At 31.0% G+C, this 24,635-nt stretch overlaps 1 protein-coding gene across 16 annotated transcripts in view; it reads right to left on the bottom strand.

Moving 5' to 3' along the window:
- Nucleotides 1–14,329: 14,329 nt before the first annotated feature.
- The window catches only part of Rbp6 (RNA-binding protein 6), a 1,062,622-nt gene continuing 1,052,316 nt past the window's right edge, over nucleotides 14,330–24,635 (bottom strand). For 5 of the 16 annotated variants that reach the window (XM_077443414.1, XM_077443416.1, XM_077443420.1 and 2 more), the window contains 5 exons: nucleotides 18,973–19,038; nucleotides 17,783–17,869; nucleotides 17,101–17,327; nucleotides 15,530–15,596; nucleotides 14,330–14,689 (listed from right to left, as the gene is read on the bottom strand). In XM_077443414.1, coding sequence (XP_077299540.1) covers nucleotides 15,555–15,596; nucleotides 17,101–17,327; nucleotides 17,783–17,869; nucleotides 18,973–19,038 — 422 coding nt within the window. In that variant the 3' untranslated portion in view covers nucleotides 14,330–14,689; nucleotides 15,530–15,554. The remainder of the gene's footprint in view (nucleotides 14,690–15,529; nucleotides 15,597–17,100; nucleotides 17,328–17,782; nucleotides 17,870–18,972; nucleotides 19,039–24,635) is intronic. The other 11 variants (XM_077443424.1, XM_077443421.1, XM_077443419.1 and 8 more) reach the window with 3 other exon arrangements.

A 24,635-nucleotide genomic window follows, 5' to 3' on the forward strand; every position in this document is an offset into this window, starting at 1 on the left:
CCGAACAATTAATTAATTTTTATTCAAAAAAATGGCTTGTAAAATCTTTGATGATAAAAGGATCGTAAAATATTTCAGTACGGAGTAGACGCTCTCAGTCCAAAGTCAAGCCAGAAAGTCGAAATCAGAGAGTTGAAAACAAAGATTGATCAATTCAGGATTGCCATTTGGAGAGTGTTGATTGATTGATCCGTTTCTAATTCTATTTTAAAATCGCTTTATGTTTATTCATGCGCTGTTCTATTTATTCATGTTCTAGAAATTCATGGAACTATCATACATACAAGCTTGGACTATCATATAATGATCATTATTCTCTTCTTTCTTTTTTTTTACATTATTGATAGCACTATATTGTTTACTTATTATATCTACGTACATATGTCCTTCTTTATGTTTATTATGTTATTTGTAAAAATCTGTAATTGGGCTCGGATGTCACTTTGTTATTTTTTTTTAGCTCTTAATTTTTATGCATGTTGACATCTGTGGTCTGTTAAGTTTTCAATAAATAAAATAAAAACGAATACAAAAAAGGACTAGTTCAAGCAGAGAACTGTGGGAATGTAGAGTGCGGCATTTGGCAGTAACACGTACATTGCACATACATACATACATATGTACATATGTACAAATATCAGCATTATAATATAAACATTTTATCATTCATTATATGACCTATTAGTGAAGTAAAAATATATATGGGAGATCATGCGAGCCTATAATGCAAATTTTAAAAGATATAGTGTGAAAAAGATGAAGTTACAGGCGTTTTAATAATTAAAATCTGACAAAACGAATGCAGGGCTGAAAGTCTAACTTAAAAAAAAAAGTAAATAGATAGCTATCACCGACTCCAAAATATTTCACGAATACAATTGAAATTTTTATCGGGGGCTAAAAGCTCGCAAAATGGCAAAGTTTCAAAGCGATCGGAAGAGTTTTAGGAAGGGCACACTTATCGCTGTACAAGTGAAACTAAGAAAAAACCTTGCAAAAAAAACAACGATAATAAAAAAAATAATTACATATTCGGAATTAATATGATTTTAGTCGAAATCTAAATGTATCTGTAGTTGGCATACAATAAATATGTATTTTTGATTATAATTTTTCATAAATAATATGTTTTTTTAAGTCTTATATGATATATGTATGTATTTTTGCTATAATGGAGTCTTTTTGAATTTTGTATGAAAAGTTTCAATTTTGCTTTTTAATAAATGTAATATTATATTGTGCTATCAAACAAAAATGTAAGCAGCAAAGCAATGATTTATAAAAATCAATAGTCTATTTAAATTGTTTAAAAATAAATAAAATATGCTTACTGGTAAATTATTAATACCCGTGGATTAAATTAAATCTACCTTCACTGCAACTGAAAAGAATAAATATAATATTTAAAATTGGCATTATTAAATAAAGTTGCATTGAAATATAAAACAACGTGAAAATTCACCAGCTGTACGAAAACTCCATAACAGTTTAAGCGCCTTTGCCAATCGTCTTCTTCAAAGATTGCACATAATTTAATAAACACTGATATTTATTTTTATAATTAATTGTTTTTAAAATTTAAATTCACGTCATACAAAAACAAATGAATTAATTTTTCACGCGCTAAGAAAAATTTCGATACAACTAAGTTATTATGAAAAACACGCCTTGAAATCACTTTATATCCCAATTCGTAGCTAATAGTCACTAATACGAATGATGATTTATCTGAATTAAATTCACGGATGTTGCGTACAAGTATGTATGTAGGTACGGATTAGCAAACGATGATATGATATTCGATATAATATACATATAGTCGACACTTAAATTGCGATTAATTTTCACGAAAATGTTCACTTTCGTTCGCGAACGATATCACTGTATCGATTGATATTTTTGATGATTAATTGAAGCGTTAAATATTCGCGTACAATTTTTGCCTAGTATGAGGCTTGTCCGTTATTCGTCAACTGAAATTAAATAAAACTAAACAAGTGAATTGAATTTATTTAATTCAAATGTACATGTTTGTGCATTTGAGTTTGTTTTAATGCTTTTCTTTCTTTTGTAAGAAAAGTTCTACAGTAAGATACAATTTGTATTATTATTCAATGATTTTACAGCATCAATCAATACATATTTGATGCGGATATATGTAGCAATACGAACACATGTACATATGTATTATTTCAACAATGTAAAATGAGTGACACTAAATGATAATTTTACCGATAAAATTTAAAACAATAAAAAAATCTACTTTTCCAATACGGAAATGCGAATACTGGACGCTCGTCAAATAAATAACATTTTTCCGGCATTCGAGGTAAATCTCAAAAGGCGTATCGTCGAGACAATACAGATATTCAAATATGTATTTCCACAACTGTTTCACAATGCTATAAATCTTAAGCAAATATACCAAGCATACTTTATATTTACACATGTACATACATACTATGTCTATAGAGAAATACGAATACTTACATAGTTTCTAGGAGTTGTTACTAATTCGTAATTGAACTTAGTGGAGAACTTGCGTCGTATCAAGGAACATTAATTAAAATATTCATCGATTTTAAACAATATCCTGTGCTTTTAACCGAACGAATTATGTCGACAAAATTTTCGAAAAAGTGGGTTTTTTTAATATATGTTTTTTTTGTACAATAGTTTTAATTTTTTTTACTATTTAAAAATAATAAACACTCAATAGTCATTGATTTCAGTTTAATTGGGTCGAATGTGATTAGTTTCGACTGATTAATGGGAATTCAAATCCGTCGTTTTGCCAGAGACACTCATACAAAGCGCGCTACGCTCATAATGGCCATTTGTATGATGGAAGGGTCTTTTCAGAAAATCATCATTTTTTCATGTTCCCGTTATTATTTTTAAAATAAAAAGTGTTTAGAGCTTTTTTATGTAGTTATCTTTATTTTAAATAAAAAAAATGTGCAAAAAATATACGAATTTTATGAAATATAATCAGGCCAAAATGATATATCTTGACTCGTTGCGAATCCACATACATATTTTTGAAATTTCGATATATGTACGATATTCGATATTCCACCTTTATTTCTATGAATTTGGTTTACTATAAGGTAACGAATCCTTCAGCTGAATTCATTATTGAATTATACTCATAAAATGCAGATGAATCTGATACATTCATACATAATTTGATGAATCTGATACATTGATACATTCATTCATAATAGATGTCTCGTTAATTTGCGAGTTTTTTCAGTGTCTCGCAATTCAACGACTTATAATTAAAATGCTGCATTTGTATTTGTAATTGGCCAGGAAGGCGCATTGGGATTTACCTGTAAGGCCTTCCTGGTATATATGTAAAAAATAAAAAATAAAAAATAAATAAATAATAATGCATATGAATCTAATAATTCATACATAATATGTATGTAGTTTTCAATTGTATGAATTACTTCAAATATCTATATAGCATCATTTCAATATTCAAGTTGTATTCAAACGAATCTGAAACAAGTCGTATTCAGTTGAATTCATCATTGAGTTATAATACAGATGAGTCTGATCTTGTAGCTTATTCTTGTGGCAGGTCCGGGTTCTACATCTGCTTCAGTGTGTTTCAAATGTTCGTTTCACTAGTTGGTTTATTTTCCGTGTCGTAATTAAGAGTGAGAGAGGTTTGGGTGTCAGTTGGAGGGGCGCTTTGTCATCAGAAGGGCCCCCAGCCCAGGTCGTATTCCACCTGCGACTTGCAGAGAGCCTGCGCCCCCCTTTGGGGCCCCCGCGGCTTGAGATGCCGACTCTACATAGAGGGGCTTGTTAGTCCATCAGAAGGACTCTTGCTTTGTACTACCGCGAAGACTTTTATGCTGTTTCCTCGTCCAATACTGTATCTGTGTTTTTTTCCATTACAAAAATAATGTCAGATCTTTCAAGGATGGTAATTCTTTTGAAATTGGTTTGGTATGTATGTATGTATAATTAATGAATTATTTTCATAGGTTTGGGGTGTAATGAGTACCATGATGAAATTGTGGAAGCTTTGCAATTCTAATTCATACATATGTAATGTGTACATACAATTATTTAATGTATTAAAAAATAAATGCATCTTTGTGTTTGCGTTTTGATTTAGTGTTGGTAGTTGATTTTTCATCCAAATGATATATTTATTGTTATTTCTTTTGCTTTATGAAATATAATTACATATATATTTTGTGTATATATATGTATATATGATTACATATATATTTTGTGTATATATATAAAATATAAATGTATATACATATATATTTTTTTAACTTTATTTTGTATTATTATTCAATACAATTGTATTTGTTATCTATAAATTATTTATATGGACGATGGGGATTGCACTTTTCTCCCTATCGTTTGGAATAAAAAAGTTATTATTATTATTTTTATTATTATTATTATAATAAACCTTATGGTATAACTTCTGTGTCTTGAAAATAATACTATCATACTTACATAAACTTCGCTTTCAGTCTCAATTGGAGAATATTCAATTTAATCATTTTTTAATGCATCAAGAAATTAATATCATTTGATGTTTATTGAACTTAATTGAAATTTTATTGTAAAACAGTTTATTATGAAATGTATCAATTACTGTATTTTGAAATCCTTTCCATTTTCGAAATATATTATTATATTATGTATACATTTTGTATGTAAATGATATTTGAGCACATTTTTTTACATATAAATTGTATTTTGATATCCTAGTATATGTGGATATGTAATCAATCACAAGACATGATACCTAGTATACGTGTTATGTGACTTTGTCAGTAAAATTTTGCTTTTTTCTGATGAAGTCAAATCTCTGATAGATTTGATTGATGTTTATTTAGATATAAGACATCTAGACTATGAAATGTAATTTAATTTTTTCGGGGACGTCATTTGGGGGGGGGGGGGAGGGGTTGTCATTTGCCCCCCTCTAGATTTGTCTAGGTCAGGAACATGTATGTCCTTTGATGAAATATAATTCTACGAATCTTAATCAAATCATTTATTCGTTAATAAAACCATAGATCAGAAGATACAGCAGCAAATTTGAATGCTTCGTCCGAATTTTTTTTTACAAAATACAAACAATCTGGTAAAATCTGTGATGAAATGACGTCCCTGGATTTTGTGTGTGTATTTTCAGTTGTAGTTTTTATTTGTTTAAGGATATTCAGGATTGGAAAAGTGGCATCAAAAGGGTTCAATCAAATGAAACAAGCATTTTTTTTGTTTGAACAATGTCCATATTATATTTAATCCCACATACACACGGCACGATGTGAACCTTGTCTTAAAAGTCATTGTGATCGTATAGGTATATGTACATTGCACAATGTGTATACACATACATCGTCATACATGCTGGGGCCCTGGGGCGGGCCGTTATTAATTCATTAGTTAATTTGTTCATAATTATAATAATATATATAATATATATATTGTTTAGATATACAATTAATGTTTTTTTTTTGTTGGTTTCTTTCTTTTTGTATTTAATTTTTAAACTTTATGTTCAATGAAAGTGCACCCGTGCACACACAGCAATAGTAAGAATGATCGAGTTTACAATATTTGACAATAATAGTAATAAAAAAGAAAAAAAACAACAACGCCTCGGTGTACGTAGTTCGCATAATGTTCGTAAATCGAAAGCGTTCCGTCCCGATCTGCGTACTGCACGCATCCGAGAGGACTTACTCTGCATGTTGGTATTCTATAATAGATATACATATATATATAATTTTTTTTGCATTTTACTCGATTCAAAGTTCTCAATTTTTCAAAACCGCGTAACGTCGACAGTAATAAGTACAATTTGGACAGCACGTTTTTTTTATCATTTTCAGTATTTTTATTAAGTAAGGCCCATGATTAATAATTATACAACGAAAATGAAAAAGAGACATTTATAAGTTATATATAAATATATATATATAGTATGAATAAATATTGTCGAAATACATGTTCCTTTCCGGGAGGGGAAATCAAATGGCGCGTGTCGAGGCGAAAGTGCGCGCGGATTTTTCTTAAGGTGCATTTACATCGGCGCACATCAAGCTGTGATTGTGGATATTTTAATTTGTCGATGTAAATGTACCGTCAACTAGCGCTTTCCCATCATAAAACACGACTATCGTTTTTTTTTTACATCAATAAATAACCGTATGTATATATTTATATATGTAATTTAAGAATTTTTTTTGTAATAATCATAATACAATTGTAATGATGATACATAATAATTCAAGTACACCCCACAAAAATGTATACAATGAGATAAAATCCACTTATGAATTTATTTATTTTTTAATTATTAAATAGACCAGCGGTGGCGAACCCAATTGAGCCCACAAGCTCCAACAATTACATAAATTTCCAGTCTGAATAGTACTTAGCCTTTGACAACAAAGAGAATATACTAAAAGTTAACAATTTTTCAACATATTTTTTTAAATCGAATTGTGTTTAGAGTGCGCTGGAGGTGAATTTTACAAGGCTTTTATATGTTTCACGTCGCTAATGGTTCAGGCAATATTCCTATATTCTTCCAATCGGTTTGAAACTTTGCCATTTTGCGCGGTTTGGTCACTGATAGAAATTTTAATCTTTTTCGATAGTTTGATGGAGAAAAATAATCGAAATAAGCACATTTAAGGATGTAAAAATTTTGGAGACCTTGCTTTATTTATGTATAAGTACAATAGATGAAATTTTGTAATCATGCGACTTTTTAAAAATATTTATGTAATTGTTATTCGCGTGCCACATTAGGCACGCAGATTCGCCATCGTTGAAATAGACGATATAAAGATGGAGAAGGGGGTCGCTTATGGGTTAGCGACCTCGAAAGCACAATGATTGTGAATTTAGAAGCAACGTAGATGAGGAAGGGGAAGAGCGCGGCGCGCATATCGGCGGGATTGCGCGCGGCAGCCGACAAAAGTGGCCGGCGCGGAAAAGCGCGCGCCGGGAAAACCGGAACCGGAAACGAACCACCGAGCCTCGAATCTACACCAACCTCTGTCACAATTACTTTAAATTTATTTATTTTATCAAGAACTTCATAATATACAGAGCGTGCTTCTAGAAAGCACGCACTTTGGGCCGTCGTTTTCTTTCCCAATTTTAACAAAAGAAAGAAAAAAAATTAAAATGAAAAACGAGACCATTCTCGACATATTTGAATACAGCAGTTTGAAAATCTGCAATTTATTCCATTAGGTATTTTAAATTTAATTTATAATGTGGTGTCCAAAGTATGTATACAATTTTTAGAAACGTTTCGCAAAGTACAAATATCCTTTACATGCAGTTGATACATATACATAAACGGTGATCCGCTCGAAGTGCAACCCATGAATGAACATGATCCGCATTACAAGGTTTTAATACTTCCGGTTGCGCGTCGAACGGATCGCTCTGTATATATGAATAATATACACATATACATGTAACGTATGTTTTTTATATATATATACGACACCAAGTAAAATATGATCATGTAAATTCCTTAAATAAGTAATTGATTTTTTATTGCTATTGAAAATCAGTCAGCACGCGAAGCACGCAATTTAGAAGAAGAACGCAAAGTAAAGTATAATATAAAAAATAATAATAATGAACCAATTGAAAAATAAAGTAAATAAAAAAAACGAATTAATCGTACAAATAACCTTTGTTCGATTTACATATTTAAAATATGAGGTTTTTATTTTATCGTTTTAAGTTTACGAATTTATAATAATATAATGAAAAAGCACAATTATTTTCATACGCTGACTTAGCGTTTTAAATTTGGTGTTGATTTTTATATTTCGGTTTAATAAAAAACGAAGAAAAAAATAGCAAACGGTGGAAAAAACCAATGGTTATACAAACTGTAAATGAAGTTTATACAAACACACGTTATTTTTACGAATAATAAAAAATAGGAAGAGATTACAATTTATCCGATAAAATATTTGAGAAAATATAAATATATTGTATTTTGTTTAAAATTACTTTTAAAGCTATACATATTCTTTAATGACGTTAAATATATACATACGTAATTTGAATGTATAGTTTAATTTTTTCAAATGTATTAAAATATTTTTTATTCAATTAAGTAATTCAAAATGAAACAAGCTAATTTTATTCAAATTGTAATTTTCCTGTTTACGATTTTTCCGCTAAGAATAAATACCATCTGCGTTCGTTTACATTATTATTTGAAAAGAATCTATAACGTACAAGTAAAATAATAATAAAAAAATCGTTTATACACAATACCTATACGAGAGCTGTTTTACATTGAAGTGGACAGTAATTATTTTTATATGAATATAAGAGAATACAACCGAAAAGAGAAAACAACTTAAATTCGAGCACGTGTCTAATTTCGTTCATACGAACTAAAACGTCAATCTCGTAATTGAAATCGTTTACAATTGAAGTGTCCCCGTTGAGAAACACTGGCTCTATAGCAAATGTCAATAACGTTAGAGTACATTACTAAAGCGGTGATTTACCTCGAGAGCCAAACGCGACAAACTGGTGGCAGCGCCGGTTGATTTGATCAGTTTGAACTGCGCCACCGCATCAGTAATGATATCTAAGACTTTTTGGACTCCGCAGAATGGACAAAAGTTGACCGAAGATTGAGTTGAGACACTTTGCCAAAGTCGGAGTGCAAAACGTTCGACTTTGTGAATTAATATGTGTTGGAAAACCATTGGTCCGCGTATCACAACTCTTCTAATAAAACTGATCTACGAGAGCCGCGAGCGCTACTTCTACGAGCCTTTTCCGACCGACGAAGGCACCGCTACGACACTATACACTTAACCAGTCGTTTTGTGAAAGATATAATTAATTAAAAAATCACAACAAATAAAAAAAGACACTTTCACAGAATAGTACGTAGCACACGTCTTTTAAATTTTGACTATTTATACTTTTCGTTTATTAATTTTATACTTTTTTTTCGCTAAATTCATCTTTGCTTAAGATCCGATCGATGTAAAAAGGCTTTATTCTTAATCTCCATATGGCGCTACATTCTGAACGACTGTTCTGCTCGAAGTGATAACGGAAAAGTATCAATAATGTACACGCACTTTGAACTATTGCACCGCTTTAAACGTCATCATAATCAGCTTGAATCAAGATGAAATTCGGTTGACGTGCTCAATATTATTCATATTTTTGTTCAAAGTGTGTATGTATTTGTAAAACAATACAGAAATACGACTTAATTAAACTTAAAACGTTTATTGGGAATAGTCACAGGGTGCGGCGCAATAAACTGACGAGTTTCAATTTGCAGTTTATTTGAACGAATTCAATGTAATTGTTATTAAACTTGTAATAAAATGATTATTGAATGTATCTTCGTTTGAAAATGTCATTTTATTGTGATTTGATGGTTTTGAGTTGGAGTAAATGATTGTTGAAATTCGTCAGTGTTGCGCCGCGGCCCGAGTTGAATAAAATGAACGTACTTTACACATGCGATGATCGTCTTCACTCAATCTAAAGTTTTAAAAAAATATAATTTTACATTTTAGAAACGATAAAATAGATTGTTATAGTACCAAAAATAATTATTTAGAAATATTTCAATATGTATAGATAATAGAATTGAATAAAAAATCATACGCATACAATGTGATGATAGTTTTTTAAGAAAAACGTTTTGCTTCACGCACACGTATTCGGGAGTGAAATCATTCGTAAAATAGACGAACGCGTAAATACATGTCTTAATTGTGTTAAATTAAACTTTGAAATTTTTAATTTAAATCAAAAATTATTATTTTCCTATCTAATGTCTACTCAGAAAAGTTTACATTACTAGTAAGTATAGAAACGTATGTATGTATGTATAAATATTCAATAGTCGGATGAGAAATGAAATCTTTAAAAATCAACGATTATTATTAATATAATGAAATTAATTAAAACGAATCGCAAGACTGACTATCGCATAAAATTATTGTTGTTGAACTTTTTTCTGGCATGTCTTTTTGTATGACTTGTATTTTAGTTACATAAATCTAGCGGCCGTGTACTGTGAAGATATGATTATTATTTCAAATGATTAATACTGTCATCCGTCCGTTCCATTACTTAATCATTACATCTGAGTACTAATAATTGATTACATATTTTTTGGCTGAACTATATGTGAGGGGGGGGGGGGGGTCAGGGGAGGGAGGTGATTAAGCTTTTGGACGGCAGGTGGTCATCATCATCATCATCGAGGATCGAAAATCAAAAATTTAGCCAACGATCGCTTCATATTATAATATTATATAATAGAACAAAAAACAATCACAAATAGCAATAAAACAAAAAAAAAAGAAAAAACTATATATTAGTGATGCTGATACTGATTTTTGAATACGTACATATTTAATTTTTTTTTTTTGTAAAAGATATCCTAAAACGACAGAAAACTCAATTGCGACTTAAATTATATTAATTATCAATATTTTTTTTAATTTGTAACAGGGAACATTTATATAACATATTTATATATAATATATATTAAAAAGATTGATTTCATTATCTAAGATTCATTGTTTTTAACCTAAGCAATTACAATCTACTTAACCATAGTGTATCAATTAAATTGTAAGAAGTTTGCTTACGTACCCCTGATAGGTGATGGTGTGGAGTATCGCGTGCGTGAATCCAAAATTATAATCAAGTAGATAAAGAAAGTGGTTTGCGAGAAACAAGCTTCATATCTAATGAAAAATGGTCGAAATATTCATTTGGAAAAACAGTTAAATTCAATTTACAAAAAAAGAAAAGTTTGTGTTGAAAAATGTTGTCGACTACCGAAAAATAATCGCAAAATATACGCGGAGGAAAAATCGATTTGCAATGGACTCTCAAATATTTACAGGTATTTTTTAAATTACTTAGATTACAATTAGCATTATTTATTCCAAAGATATTAAAAATGGGTTTAAGTAACTATTATTTGTTTATTAATTTAATTATTTACGTACAGCCATAACATTTATTAAATATCAAATGTATGATAATGTTTGTGTATGTGTTTGTGTGTGTTTTTGTGTGTCGTTTGAGTAATCAAATGTATATTATATATATGTATATTATAATAATAATAAAATGACGTGAGTTAAAATGGTTTCATATGGAAAGATATTTTTTTTAAATTTACTTAAAATATACAATTACTGAAATATTTTTCTACTAAGTTTTCATCATCAAAGTATTATTTTTTTTATATAACAAATATCACCCCATCTTTTAAAACATCCATCGACAATAATATCACATAAAAACGGCGAAAAGGAGTTAAACAACGATTCCTTATTTAATAATCAATAATCAAATATCTAAAGTGAAGATGTAAATGAAATTTAAGATTTTTGCTTCAATATTTTTGAAAATAATTTTTACTCAAAGAGTGTTGGAAATCTTTGCCATTGTTAATTTGAGCATAAATTACACACAAAAATTGGTTTATGTCGTGTTTCAACTGAATACAAGAAAACGATGACTTTTTTTGAGACAAGAAATTCATAAAAATCCATAACATTTCATAATATAAATTTTCGTCAACCGTATATGTTTGAAGTATTTTTGTCGGTCGCGAATTCAACAAAACAAAAAAATCAATAATCACAATTTTATTATTGGCCATGCCTGTATTCTTCTAGGTTCAAATACCCTGTCGGTTTCTTTTTAATTTTATCTGTTTTCGTGCGGTAAATGTAATTGGTATTTATTTTATTTTACTGACGAGATTATAATATATATAATTATATTATAAACATAGCAGCTGTTCCTGATTTAAAATCGAAATCTAAAAAAAGAAAGTAAACAATAAAAATAAAATACACATGAATAAAAAAGTATTGGATTCAAATAACATAAAAACAAACTTTTTTTGTAATAAAAACCTGAGGGTTTATTTTAAAAATTATAACAATATCATCAATTGTGATAACATTCAACTATAAAAATGATATCCATTAACAAATAGCTGCAAAAGATAGAGCAATTACAAATTTACAATAAACGTCATTTTGCGGATCAGGAGCGTCCCTATTCCTATTTTTGTTTTTTTCTTTAAAGGACTATGTTTTTCTTTAATAATTATTGATAAAAGACGTTGTATATAAACCTGGGAATTGACAAATGAACTTACCGATTATTTTATATATCATAAAAATACGAAATAATTTGATACACATACAATATATATATGTATATATGTATACACGATAAACTTGCGATCCTTAAACGTTATTTCATCATAACAATGCTCCACAAAAAATGTGTTCGAAACATAATAATCATAATTATAATAATATAGTAATATAATAATTAAAAAAAGATAAAATCAAACGAACACATTCCTTCGCTTCTTATACACACACTATTACAAATTGAAAGAAACACAATAATTATGCTCGATGTAAGCCTCTGCATCCAATAAAACAACTCTCTTTCGGATATTTCACATGTGTTATTATGTTCTGGCAGAAGACTAGAGATGTTTGAGAACACACTACATAACGACAGGGAGCGGAGGGCTTTGCGAAACAGTCAAAGGGAGTTATTTTATTTATTTAATACATTTTTTTTTATTCGAAAAATTCGTTTATCTAAATATCGAGGGCTAAACTTAACCCTCGCACTAGTTAGTTAAGAGAACAATCGTATCAATCAATTCGTCAATCATCCACATTCTTAAAAACATTTTTTTTTAATAATTTTAGCTTACATCATTAAAGCGATGGTCAACGGTGTTGATTATCATCTTCCTTTCAGTACAAATAAGTCATTTTTTGTATATATAAATTTGCCTAAAATTATAGCAATCTTTAAAATACAAGATAAAAACATTTTGCTGTTCAATGCATTCAACATGTGGAGAAATAACTTTTTTTTTGTTTTAAGTAATCAAGGATTTAAGTGAATTACAATTAATTTATTAATTAATAATACAATAATAATCAATATAAATAAACTATCGCCATATATTTAAGTGTAATTAATATTTTTTGTTTTTTTTTTGTTGATATTATCATTTTTATTATTTTACATCATAATATTCCTATCGTAATAGTAATAATAATAATAATCAAACAGTTATTTATATATATATTTATGGATATATATAAATTGTGGTAAATAGGTATGCATCGGTAATTTTTTTTAATTAACACGTAAGAGTTCAAAAAGAGTGACGTCGTTTTTGTTCGAAATGCAGACGAAATTTGGGAAACGGTGTTCTACACCATAAGAACTATTTATTGCTGGTGTGGCCGTCTGCATACGAAACTAGTGTTGTTTATTCAATTTTTTCATAATTCAAGAATGGGGAAAGAATTTAATTTATGGCAAAAAGTTTTTTTTTTGCACGGTTATTGGACGCGCCGCGCCAAAATTCAATCTAACTACGAACAAAAAAAAATAATTAATTAAAATTGTCATTATTCATTGGTCAGGCCGCGGTGATGGGGGGAGGGGGGGGTTAAAAATCGACGTGGAATGAAATGGCGGGAAGGGAAGGGGGTGGGGGGGGGGGTAGATTATTACTTAACAATGTACAGGTATTATTTATTTATTCAAAATATTTTTAAGCTTTCGGATTTTTGGTCATTCTCGTTATTACGCCGCTGTTAGCACGCATTTAATTTTCTCATATAATATGAACGTTCTCGTGAAGCGTGTGTAGTTAGTTGTGTGTTTGTTTTTTGTGTGTGTTTTTTTTGTTTACGAAAAAGTTTGAGAAGCCTTTAATGTATATATATTTTTAATATAACAACATTTTGCTATTCTGTACTCGAACTATAGTATAATATATAACCGATTTACGTAGAGAAGAAAGAATGCGCAACGTAACCGTGCCCAGCGAACAGAGACGTATAAAAACTAAAGGTTTTTCCGACAGATTTTCTAGGCTATACCGGATGGGGAGCCATTATCAAAGGGGGGTTTTATTTGGGGGGGTAAAATCCGCAAAAAATCTATGCATTGACATCGCAGCAATATATATGTATGTTATATATATATTTAAATTTTAAAGATTCATTGTTCAATTATAACCTATTTAATGCTCTGGGTCCAAAGAGAGTAAACCCTAATTTTACACTGATATTTTTAAATATTATTTTATAAACCAATGGCTATGAGATAACTTCAAAAAATGTGACATTCATTAATTCCTTATTACGATTAAAGTTTTGATTATTTGACACCATATTATTTAGGAGAGCAGATGATGTAAGAAGGTAGTAGGTACAGTTTAATCGATTTTTTTTTTGATAATGATGATAATCTATTTAAAAAAAATATTTACAATATCATAATAAATAGATATTTTTTTTGTAGTAATAAGTAACATTTACGATTTTTGTGTTTGCTCGCGTCCAGTGTGTGTTGGTTTTTTTTTTTTGGTATTTTTTTTGGATCATATTGTATTTTTGCAGGCGCAGTCGGGGCGGGAGCCGGCGTCGAAGTCATGCAAACATATAATATGACATTTGGGACGATTGCATTGTTTTTTTGGTGATATTACATTATTATTATATAAATTTAAATATGTGAGAGCCCTGATGGGTGTGCTGGGCGGGGGCGATCGGAGACTGCGCCCCTGCGGGGCCCTCAGACACGGCCCACGCTTCTGTAACAAAAAATCTAAAATTAATAAAAAAAAAAAACAAAATTATAACAATACAAAGGCTTGGAGTCAAAAATATCCTACTCTGACCAGCAGCATTGCATAAGTACTCGAAATAAATTATTTTCAATCGAGATCAAACCAGGGCTCGAACCCGGCAAGTTATACTGCTGGATTATACTAAATAAAAATTAATTAATTATGCAAATAATATGCAAATCTACAGTTTTAAAAAATGGTAATTTAATTGAGATCGTAGAATTTTTAATCCCAATACTGCTCGTAATAAATATAAAATTTTTAATAAAATATAAAATTGACAATCCTGTTCTCAATTATAACTTCAGTGAGAGATCATTCTTGAAACATCATAAGATAAAATGTGAAAAATATGAAGTTATAGGCGTTTAAACAATTAAAATCTGACAAGGCCATTGAGATGTCACCATCCCCAAAATTTTTGGATTCTTAAACGTGTTTATTACGATTATTTTTCACCATTGAATTAGCGGAAGCTATTTAAATTTCTGTAAGTGACTAAACCGCGCAAAATAGCAAAGTTTCAAACCGATGGGAAGAATGTAGGAAAAAGTGTCAAATTAAAAGGCGAAGTAAAGCTAAGAAAAGGAAGGCCTTGTAAAAATGATAATAAATGAATGGTACTCTTTTTTGATTTAATATTACATTTGAACAAATAAATTACGAGTAAAATAGTTTGATTTATTTACTATGATATCATGACATTTCAGTTGAGCATTTGACAAATAGAACGACAATGTCAAAGCGTTTATACTTAAAGCTATACATTTTAAGCCATATAATGAATACAAAATCAATACTCACATAAAAGAATTGTGCTGATACACCTTCAATGATATCCATTAGTGAAAGCAGCCGGAATCAGTGGATCCTGTAAAATAAAAAAACGGTCAAAACACACCCTTTGTAAACACATTTTTTAATCTAGGAATCTTCCACAAGTGCATGTGCAATTAATGAAATGGCCGATAGTCCCTCACGCAAGGGCGTTTTCTTTCAACGGCAATAACACTAAATCAAGGCGAGCACACACACACATACGTATACCCTCTGCTAAACGCCATTTTCGCCCTTTTTCTTTTTCCGAAACTACGACGACGCTATCTCTTAAACGTGAGGGGATTTTTCTTAGTATTTTTCAAACGGGAAAAGAGTGCGAAATCGAAGTGTAGCGCGGCTGCAGGCACCGACACTTGAAACCACTCCACTGGCGAGGCTCACAGCTTCACATACACACTCATAAAATAGCACACAGGCTTTGTAGATACATATTTTTAAGAAAATATGAACCAAATTCTGTTGGTATAAATCTTCGTTCATATAATCTTAAAGATCTAGAATTTTTTCTATATTTTTCTATATGTATGGAGATCAGTTGCACATTTTATAATAAATAGTGGAAGGTTTTTTAAGACAAAAATCAGACCAGATGCTTTTAGCCTAATTCCTTCTAAACCTTTATATAGTCCTTTTTATAGTTTTATTTCAAAATAGCATTTGAAAAAAGTCTGGCGTAGCAAATCGCAATACATGATAGGCAGTTATCTGTACAACGGATAAATCGTTTCAACTCTGTTCCCTTATTCAATATTTTGAGGCAATAATAAATAAAATAAATGTAAAATTATATAAAATATACGAAGATGATACTTCCAAGAATATTAACTTTGAACATTGATTATACGTATTAAAAAAATAAAAAAGGCAGAAACTGCATGAAATAATAGTATATATGACATCATTGGAATTGCAAATGTTTGACTTTTTGAATAAATAAGAATTAATGTACAATTTCAATAATGAAACTTCACGTTCAATCAATATTTTGTAAACTTTGCTTATACTTCAGATAAGTTCTAAGAAATCTGCAAGTGAGATTTATGCCTTTCAATAGATGTACGATTGGAGAATATCGAGAGGGCGAAAGGTACACCGATCGATTTCCGTTATGTTATAGCCTAAATAAGTTTACACTTTAAAATCATATCAACGTAGTTCGAATTCGGCTTTACGTCATGGTCGATTTCAATAATGTATTGTATTAAGGATGTGAAGAAGGGTTTACGAAATCAGAGTGAAAGCCGCAGCAGTAATGGTAGAGTTGTTTATTGTTGTTCCGTTGACGATCCAGCTCCGAATGAAGCACGGAGCAATGCGCCGAATATTTATACACGGCGTGTACTCTCAGCGCAGAGAGATCATTGGTCGATGGGTCGCGAGACCTTATTGGTTGTTGTATACGGCTTGTTTATACGCCGAGGATTTTTTGGTGCGAATGTGCGATTAGATGATCATTGCTATTAACCAGTGGTCGACGATTGGAGATCATTTAATTTCTATGTTATAGTATTGTATGTAGCAGGGGATGATATTACCGGTCGGCAGTGGACGCTGACGGGGCTGTAGTTGAGGGGTGCGCGGCTGACTGCGATGGCGGGGAATCCGGAGGGCTGAGGGCTGGTGGCCTGCACGTAGCCCTCAGCTGGGCTGTACATATCGAGCGCGGGTCCTGGCGATCCTGCAGGTGGGAAGCTGCGTCCCACTGCGTGGGGCGACGCTGGAGGGCCGAAGCCTTGCGCTGCCGCCTGGTAGTTGTTCATCACTGTTGATACATAAAAATCATGTTAACAACCCAAGAATCCATTAAACATTCCTATCTACATGATAGGTGTGACGGTTTGCGTCACGTAGCAATATGCGAGCACTCCACCAAAGCGCAGGATTTCCGCTCACGAAGGCCCGCCCCACTCTGCGAATCCACAACCGTGCGTCGTAGTATCGCTGGAGTGGGGCGGGCCTTCGTAAACGGAACGATCTCCGTTCATGTACAATCGACAGAAAAATTGTAAATTCATGTTTATAACATAAGTAATGCTTTTGGTGTAGTGCACTCATAATGAGCTTAATCGTTTTTTGTATAGGATGACGGTTTGGAACGTTGGCCTATACAGAAAACGTTTGTTTTGTTTAAGAGGGAGATTCTACGGATCCAGTGTCTAGTTTTCATTTGAAAAAAAAAATAGAACAGAAGAAAAAGGTTCCGCGTAATAAACTGACCAATGGAAAGAGTGTTGTAGCTTGGCACAGAATTCCAGTAGAATCCCTCTCTATCGTCGATCAATTGGGAGTTTGCATGAACATTTCCTAAAATATGAAATAATTCTTAGGATGGTTTAATAGTAAGGGATGGTTGTGAAGGTGTCTAGAGAAAAATAATTTTCAAAATACAAGAAGAGAAAGTATTTGATTGTAAAAGTATTAATACATATACATATATAGGTTAACATTAGGCAAAATGTGCATGAAATTTGTACGAAAGTTAATAAAAATATTCATTTGAACTATAATTTTATCACATATGCATACTTAAATTATATAAAATAATTATATTATATTAAATACTAAATGAAAGGGTTAACTTAAGCCTACTTTTACTTAGTACATAAGCGTGATAATTTTACCACATCTTCATACATATATGTAAAAATAAAATCGATTTAAAAGTATATACAGTGCTATTTCTTTAATCAATCAATGTGTTGAATGATTGGATAAGATATTATTTATAACCAACGAGTGTGTAGGACTCATCGACAGCGCTTAGTTGACTTCGAAAGCGATCGTTGGCAAATCTCGTCGTTGTCGAAATGAACTTAACATTTTTATATGCGCAAAATCGAGATTTTAGGGTCTCTAGCGTGTTAGATGTTAAGTGAAATATACACAGTGAAAATTGTTATGACTCCGACGTGGCTGGTGAGAGAGCACGTCGAAACCGAACGGTATTTGCATATAGAGTGGGAATACTGTTAAAGCTCATTCTGAACAAATAATAATAATAAAAAAAAACTGCAACCGGGTGAGGAGTGACTGCAACTCCGAACCGACAAAAATTTGCATGCAAATAAAAATACAGGAAGGGGGTGGTTGAATATTGGGCGTAGCACTCAAAATTGCATGTCTCATTTGAATAAAAAAATGCTTCTCATATTAAATAATTCTTCATAGGAAATTGCGAACTTTTTAGCTCACTCTTCAACTATCCATATTTTAGCTTGATATCCGTATTTCTGATGGAGTTTTCAAATACGAGCAGAACTATGGAGTGTTTGGGGGTAGTTGAATGTATAATATATGCATGTCAAGTAAGTTGGATTTTGTTCGTATATAGTATGTAATGTGTATGTAAGTTGTGTTCGTATTTGATAAACACCTTTCTATCAATTATATGGTTGAAGATTCCTTACCTGAGAGTGCTTGCGCAAGAAGTGGAGTGTTGTTGTTGGGGGTCAGCTGGCCATTGGTCAGATCCACTGAAACACACGGGGTAATCATGCATTGGACAACGAGGCACGTAGTTAACCTCAAATACCAAACATACCAAGCTCTGTCAACGGATTGAAGTATCAAATACAAAATGAACGAAAATATAATCAAATTATACAGACACCTTTTTTTAATTGGAAAATAAGTAGATGATGTAGAAGAAGTAGATTGAAATTATTGGAATGGGCGTTATGATTCTACAAGTTCTACGTATTATGTATATAATAAGATTCGTGATATGTTCGAGGTTGTAAAAGTTTATGATCGGACACGAAAACTGTATCTATAGGTATGTATTATCAAAAGTGCTTTAAGGTACTGATTTTTTTAAAATAGCTTTTTTATTGCATCGAGTATAGAAATTGACAAATTTAAATTGTCTATGAAAGTATACATACATACATAAATAGTAGTATTACTTCTACTTATTGAAGGGGTAGAATGTAATGATTTCGATTGAATCGAAGTTAATGATGCAATGATAATTCGGGAAGCCAGTTTCTATTCAATTCGTTTTTAAGATACGAGATTTAAAATCCACGAACTTTTCGTGAACAAGTACATACAATCTTCTACTGATTTAGTTGTGGAACTTTGTACCAAGTTTCTATGTATGTTTAATCGGATTATTTCTTGTAATGTATGTGTGTACCTACATATATCAGGAATTGAGCAACTTTGTGCAAGAATAATAAATCAAACGGTGGAGAGCCATTTGAAGTTTGTATTTGATCTTGTTTTGAAAGTGTGTTGTATGATATAATATATGATGTTATGCGGAACATTGTATTGTATGGAGAGAGAGAGTGTGAGTGAAGAGTGCCAATGTCAAAACAGGATGATTTTTTTTAATATTATATTATGGGGGGGGGGGGCATGGCTGACCTCCGGCCAAAGGCGAGTGAGAGATTTCCAAGAGAATTTTTGCAAGCACACTATCCATCACCGAGAAGACAAGTTTTTTTGCTTTAATAAAAACGATATTGGATACTGAATTCCTAACGTGTTCGGTGGCAAAAGGTGCGGTGGGCGCAATATGAAATAACCAGTGGGTGGGTGGGTGGGTGGGTCAGTGAGTTTCCAGCCTCCCATCCCGACGCTTCCCTCTCACCTCACCCGAGGCAGATGAGTCAGGGAAACTCCGTGATATATAGGGGTGCCATTCAACCAAAACACGCGCCTAACACGTGGCCGGAATCCATTTGGCGCTAAACAGTTTCCAAGTGTACGCGTGGGCGAATCAAACTTGTTTTTAATGGTGGCCATCAATAACTCAACTGCCGGTTGATAATCTCAATTGCAAATTGAGCGAAACCGAGCAAACAAAAAAACAAGCTCGAGACGAACAGGTTTTTCACGCTCGAATGCTGCCTCTTAGGGGAGGAAAATCTGAGACTGTGTTCCAATTCCAACGCCTCAAAGCTCCAATTTAAATAGACTCTATATATTGAATCGGCGATATGCAGAATTCAAAAGCCATTTTTATACAAAATAAATACATGCACTTAAAAAAATACATTCAATAAATTGACAGAGAATGATATAGATCGGTTAAGTTAAATATTTTATGAGATATGATCACAAAAAAGGAAAAAAAAAAAACTGTTAATAAATATAAAGGCACGCACACACATACACACACACTAGTTCAAAATGTAAAAAATATTATAAAATCGTAAAAAAGAGAGTACAAAGGTACTATACTAAGATTATATGTATGCCTGTACGTCTAAGTTTACTTTATACTGAAAAGTTCATGTAACTATTCAAAATCAATAAGGCATAATATATTAATCTAAACGCTATTCGAAAATGGGATATTTGTTCTTGTTAAATTATGATAATTTAAGCTTAGTATAATTACAACTACTTATATAACTATTATATTTATTAAAATACTATACTATTAAATGTTATATCATATATGTATATAGGTATGACTAAATAATTAATTAAACGAAAATAAAAACATATGAATATTCTATGAAAAATATCAATGTTATATGACACAAATATAATACTATATAATATGGGTACTAAAATGATAATAGTAAAATTATAACAATTAAATCTATTATGTATCAGTTTGCACCACCATTTCCGTTATTGTGTTACATTAGGTTAAAACGTACATCGATTAGTATATCATATCATATAAAGCAGTCAGTGTGATCATTGACGGTAATTGGACAAACGAATGTTTTCGAAAGGGTTAAATAATAATATATGTAATTGTACGTATACATGAAAATATTGTTTAATATATACATATGTATGTATGTATGTATGTTAATGAAACGAATTTGATTGTTTAATGCAATCAAATATATGTATTCTAATAAGAGTAGCTGTGCGCTCACGGTTCAAATATATACACATTATTATGTAAATAATAATACAATGGAAATTGGGGGGTACGTAAAACACATCGTTTCAACAATAATGACAAGTTATTTTTGGACGCAGGACATTTTAATGGTGACGTATTTTCGACGTAATGATTTTTGTGCGTGATAACAATATTAGGCGAATTTATTTCAATATGAGAAAAATTTTCGTACGAGCGAACTTCGTTTTAGTAGGGTATTGTATAATTCGAAATGATAAACAAAATAAAAATCGTCTATTCTACACATTTTAAATCATATAACAACCAACTATGTTATACGTATAATAATTATACGACTAAATCTCAATGTAATATGTTATAATATGACTAATTTTACTATCAGTTATTTTTTACGTATTGGCAAATTTTCTATGTTAATTCATATGGATACGTTTTGTAGACTCAATTTTTTTTATTAATTTATTTTTTTACCTATAAACTATACTAAAATAGTGTGGCGTTAATTTCAACATAGACTATCTCTCTAATGCCTACTGAAATAAAATACATGTAGACAAAGAAATAAAAACGATGCTTTTTTTGTAAATAAATTTCATATGGAAAGCTATTGAAAAATTTTGAGTGTTACTCGCCGTCTATATTGTGTATTAATTGTATTTTGGATCCATCCTGTAGCTGCACACCGACGTTGAAATACCACTGAATTGCTCAAAAATCCATCTCTTGAACTACTGACGTATGTATGTATCTTCCCTTTCGCATTTGCAGTTTAATCTTACGTATGACTCATTTTTTTTGTACACCCCATTTTTTTTTATAAAAAATACATGCTTGCATGTCATTTGTGTTCTTAATTTGATTCAATTTCAATGTGAGATGTGTAAAAAGGAAGGATTTAGGGGTCTATACGCCACAATACAAAACTACAGCGTTCACATTATCATGTATGTAGTTATAGTATATAAATATATATATTTAAAAGACAAAATAAACCTACCGGGATTATGAATAAAGGGAAAACGGCAAATAGAAATTGCTAAGTCTAATTTTAAAATAAAATAAATAATCAAAATAAACATTGAAGATGTCATAAGCATTAATAACATTAATCAATTAATGTCTGACCCATCCAGGTGCCATACGATTCAACAATGAAAACTACTATTGTTTCGTTCAATCAATGCTCGACTAGTGAAATGTGTACAAGTTTGATCTACACCACATACATACATGGTATTTTTTATGGTTTTTTCTTTAAATTTAAAGTCACTTTGCTACAAATTTTCAAAAAAAAAGAGGAAACAACACCATTTCTTTCATAAATGTAAATATAGAAAAATTTAACTATGGTTACATTACAACAAGCACTAAAGAAAAATAACTAAAAAATGAACATGTCGGATATTATTTACAAAGGAATTAAATTCGATCACGATTTGATTTACATTTCATAAAGAAAAAACAAAAAATAAATAAACTAACATTACTCATTAAACTACTTGTTGAAGTTGCCAATTTTTACGTTTATTTTTGTAGGGGGGGGGGGGTGTTGCTTGTGTTTTCTAAATATTCGAGTGAAGAAAATTCGCGAGTCGTATCGATTTAAATTTTCATCATTTAAAAACTTATCAGTTGTTATTATACACATTACGACCATCAAGTTTTAATAACGCGAGGCGGTCATACTAAAACCGTCTCGGCAAGTTTAATAAAATATGTAAAAGTTTGCGGTGTTTTAAAGCCGCAACGCATAATTAAATCTCGCCGTATTACAACAAATCTCAGACAGTTTCCGTACTACTTACGGAGTCTTAATGCAGCGGAAATTTTATAATAATTAATTCAGAACGGAATGCAATTTGAACTGGCGCAACTCCGAAGTTTGGACTTTGGCGCGGGCTGTACGGGAGCGGGTGATAGTTTCGAATGGCGAGTGAAGTGTGGGTGCTGTGGCATGTCTTTGGCTATCGATACATATTAATATGGTGGTGATGGGGTTACTTTTTATGGGGTTTTTATGGTGCTTACCGTGCGTAAGGCGAGGGGCGGTGCGACGGTCGGCGGCGCAGCACCACGGCCCTGGGGGCATCATGGATGGATCAGATTCAAAACATCAACACACAACTTTCATACAACTTCTATTCACCGGTACGAGTGTAAGAGGTTATTTCCTAAAACGTTAAAATCCCTGAGATTACGCCTAAGTTTGCTTAGAAGCAACACACGTGCAAGTCTTCGAACTTGGCGTTCGAAGTTCTACTGTATACTCGAAAGATTTATCTTTGACTTTTTTTTTGGCTTGTAACTATAGTTTGTGCTACAAAATTGTCTATAAAACCTGTTTGATATATTATTTCAATAGAAAAAAATACAAGTGTTATGCTGAATCTCTTTGTGTATGTACATAATAGGTAAATCTAGGTAAATACAAGGGTGTATTTTTAGGTGTATTTAAGATAATATGATTCTTAAGTTTGAAATAATTAAAAATACATTCCCCTTCATAGCGTTTTTTTATCTAAAGAGTCTTCTATTTTTATATGAATTCTTTATTTCTATGCCTGTTTATTTTCACATGTACATATATCAAAGAGAACTTAAGATTGAACGTTTGAAACAATTAAAACATGACCTATGTACATATTTCAATCAATATTATTTTACATTTGATTTTAAATGATTGTAAAATCATAAATTTTTGTCTTTAAATACAAATCCAATCATTTTGTAGCACAGTTTATATGCCATAAGTTCGAGTCGAATGTGTAATTCAATATATATTGTGAGTATTTAAACGTGTTTTGGGGGTACAACCTAATGCAAATTGTGTTTTATGGCGGATTATATAATAACTGTTATATAAAGAGTAATTAGGTATTCGTAGAAAATTGAATTTGCGTTCAAGAAACCACTTACATTTTATCAAATTTATTTCATATAAGCATTATGATTGATTTATATATATGTATATATGTATTATTAATAAACTCCATATTATATTTTATATATTATATATATGTATATTGATATAATCATATGCATAAGACAGATATGTTGTAATGATCGATGACTTAATCATAACCACTTAAGAGCTAACAACAGATGAAAACAATTATAAAATACACACACAATATACAAGTGTCCAAATAGAAAACTTGGTGTTCGTTTTGCGTTTTTTTTTTGTTGATAGTTTCGTCTTAATAATCGATGATCGCACCTTTAGGTTTTCATTTT

This window comes from Arctopsyche grandis, chromosome 12, assembly GCF_051622035.1.
Source record: "Arctopsyche grandis isolate Sample6627 chromosome 12, ASM5162203v2, whole genome shotgun sequence".
NCBI lineage: Eukaryota > Metazoa > Arthropoda > Insecta > Trichoptera > Hydropsychidae > Arctopsyche > Arctopsyche grandis.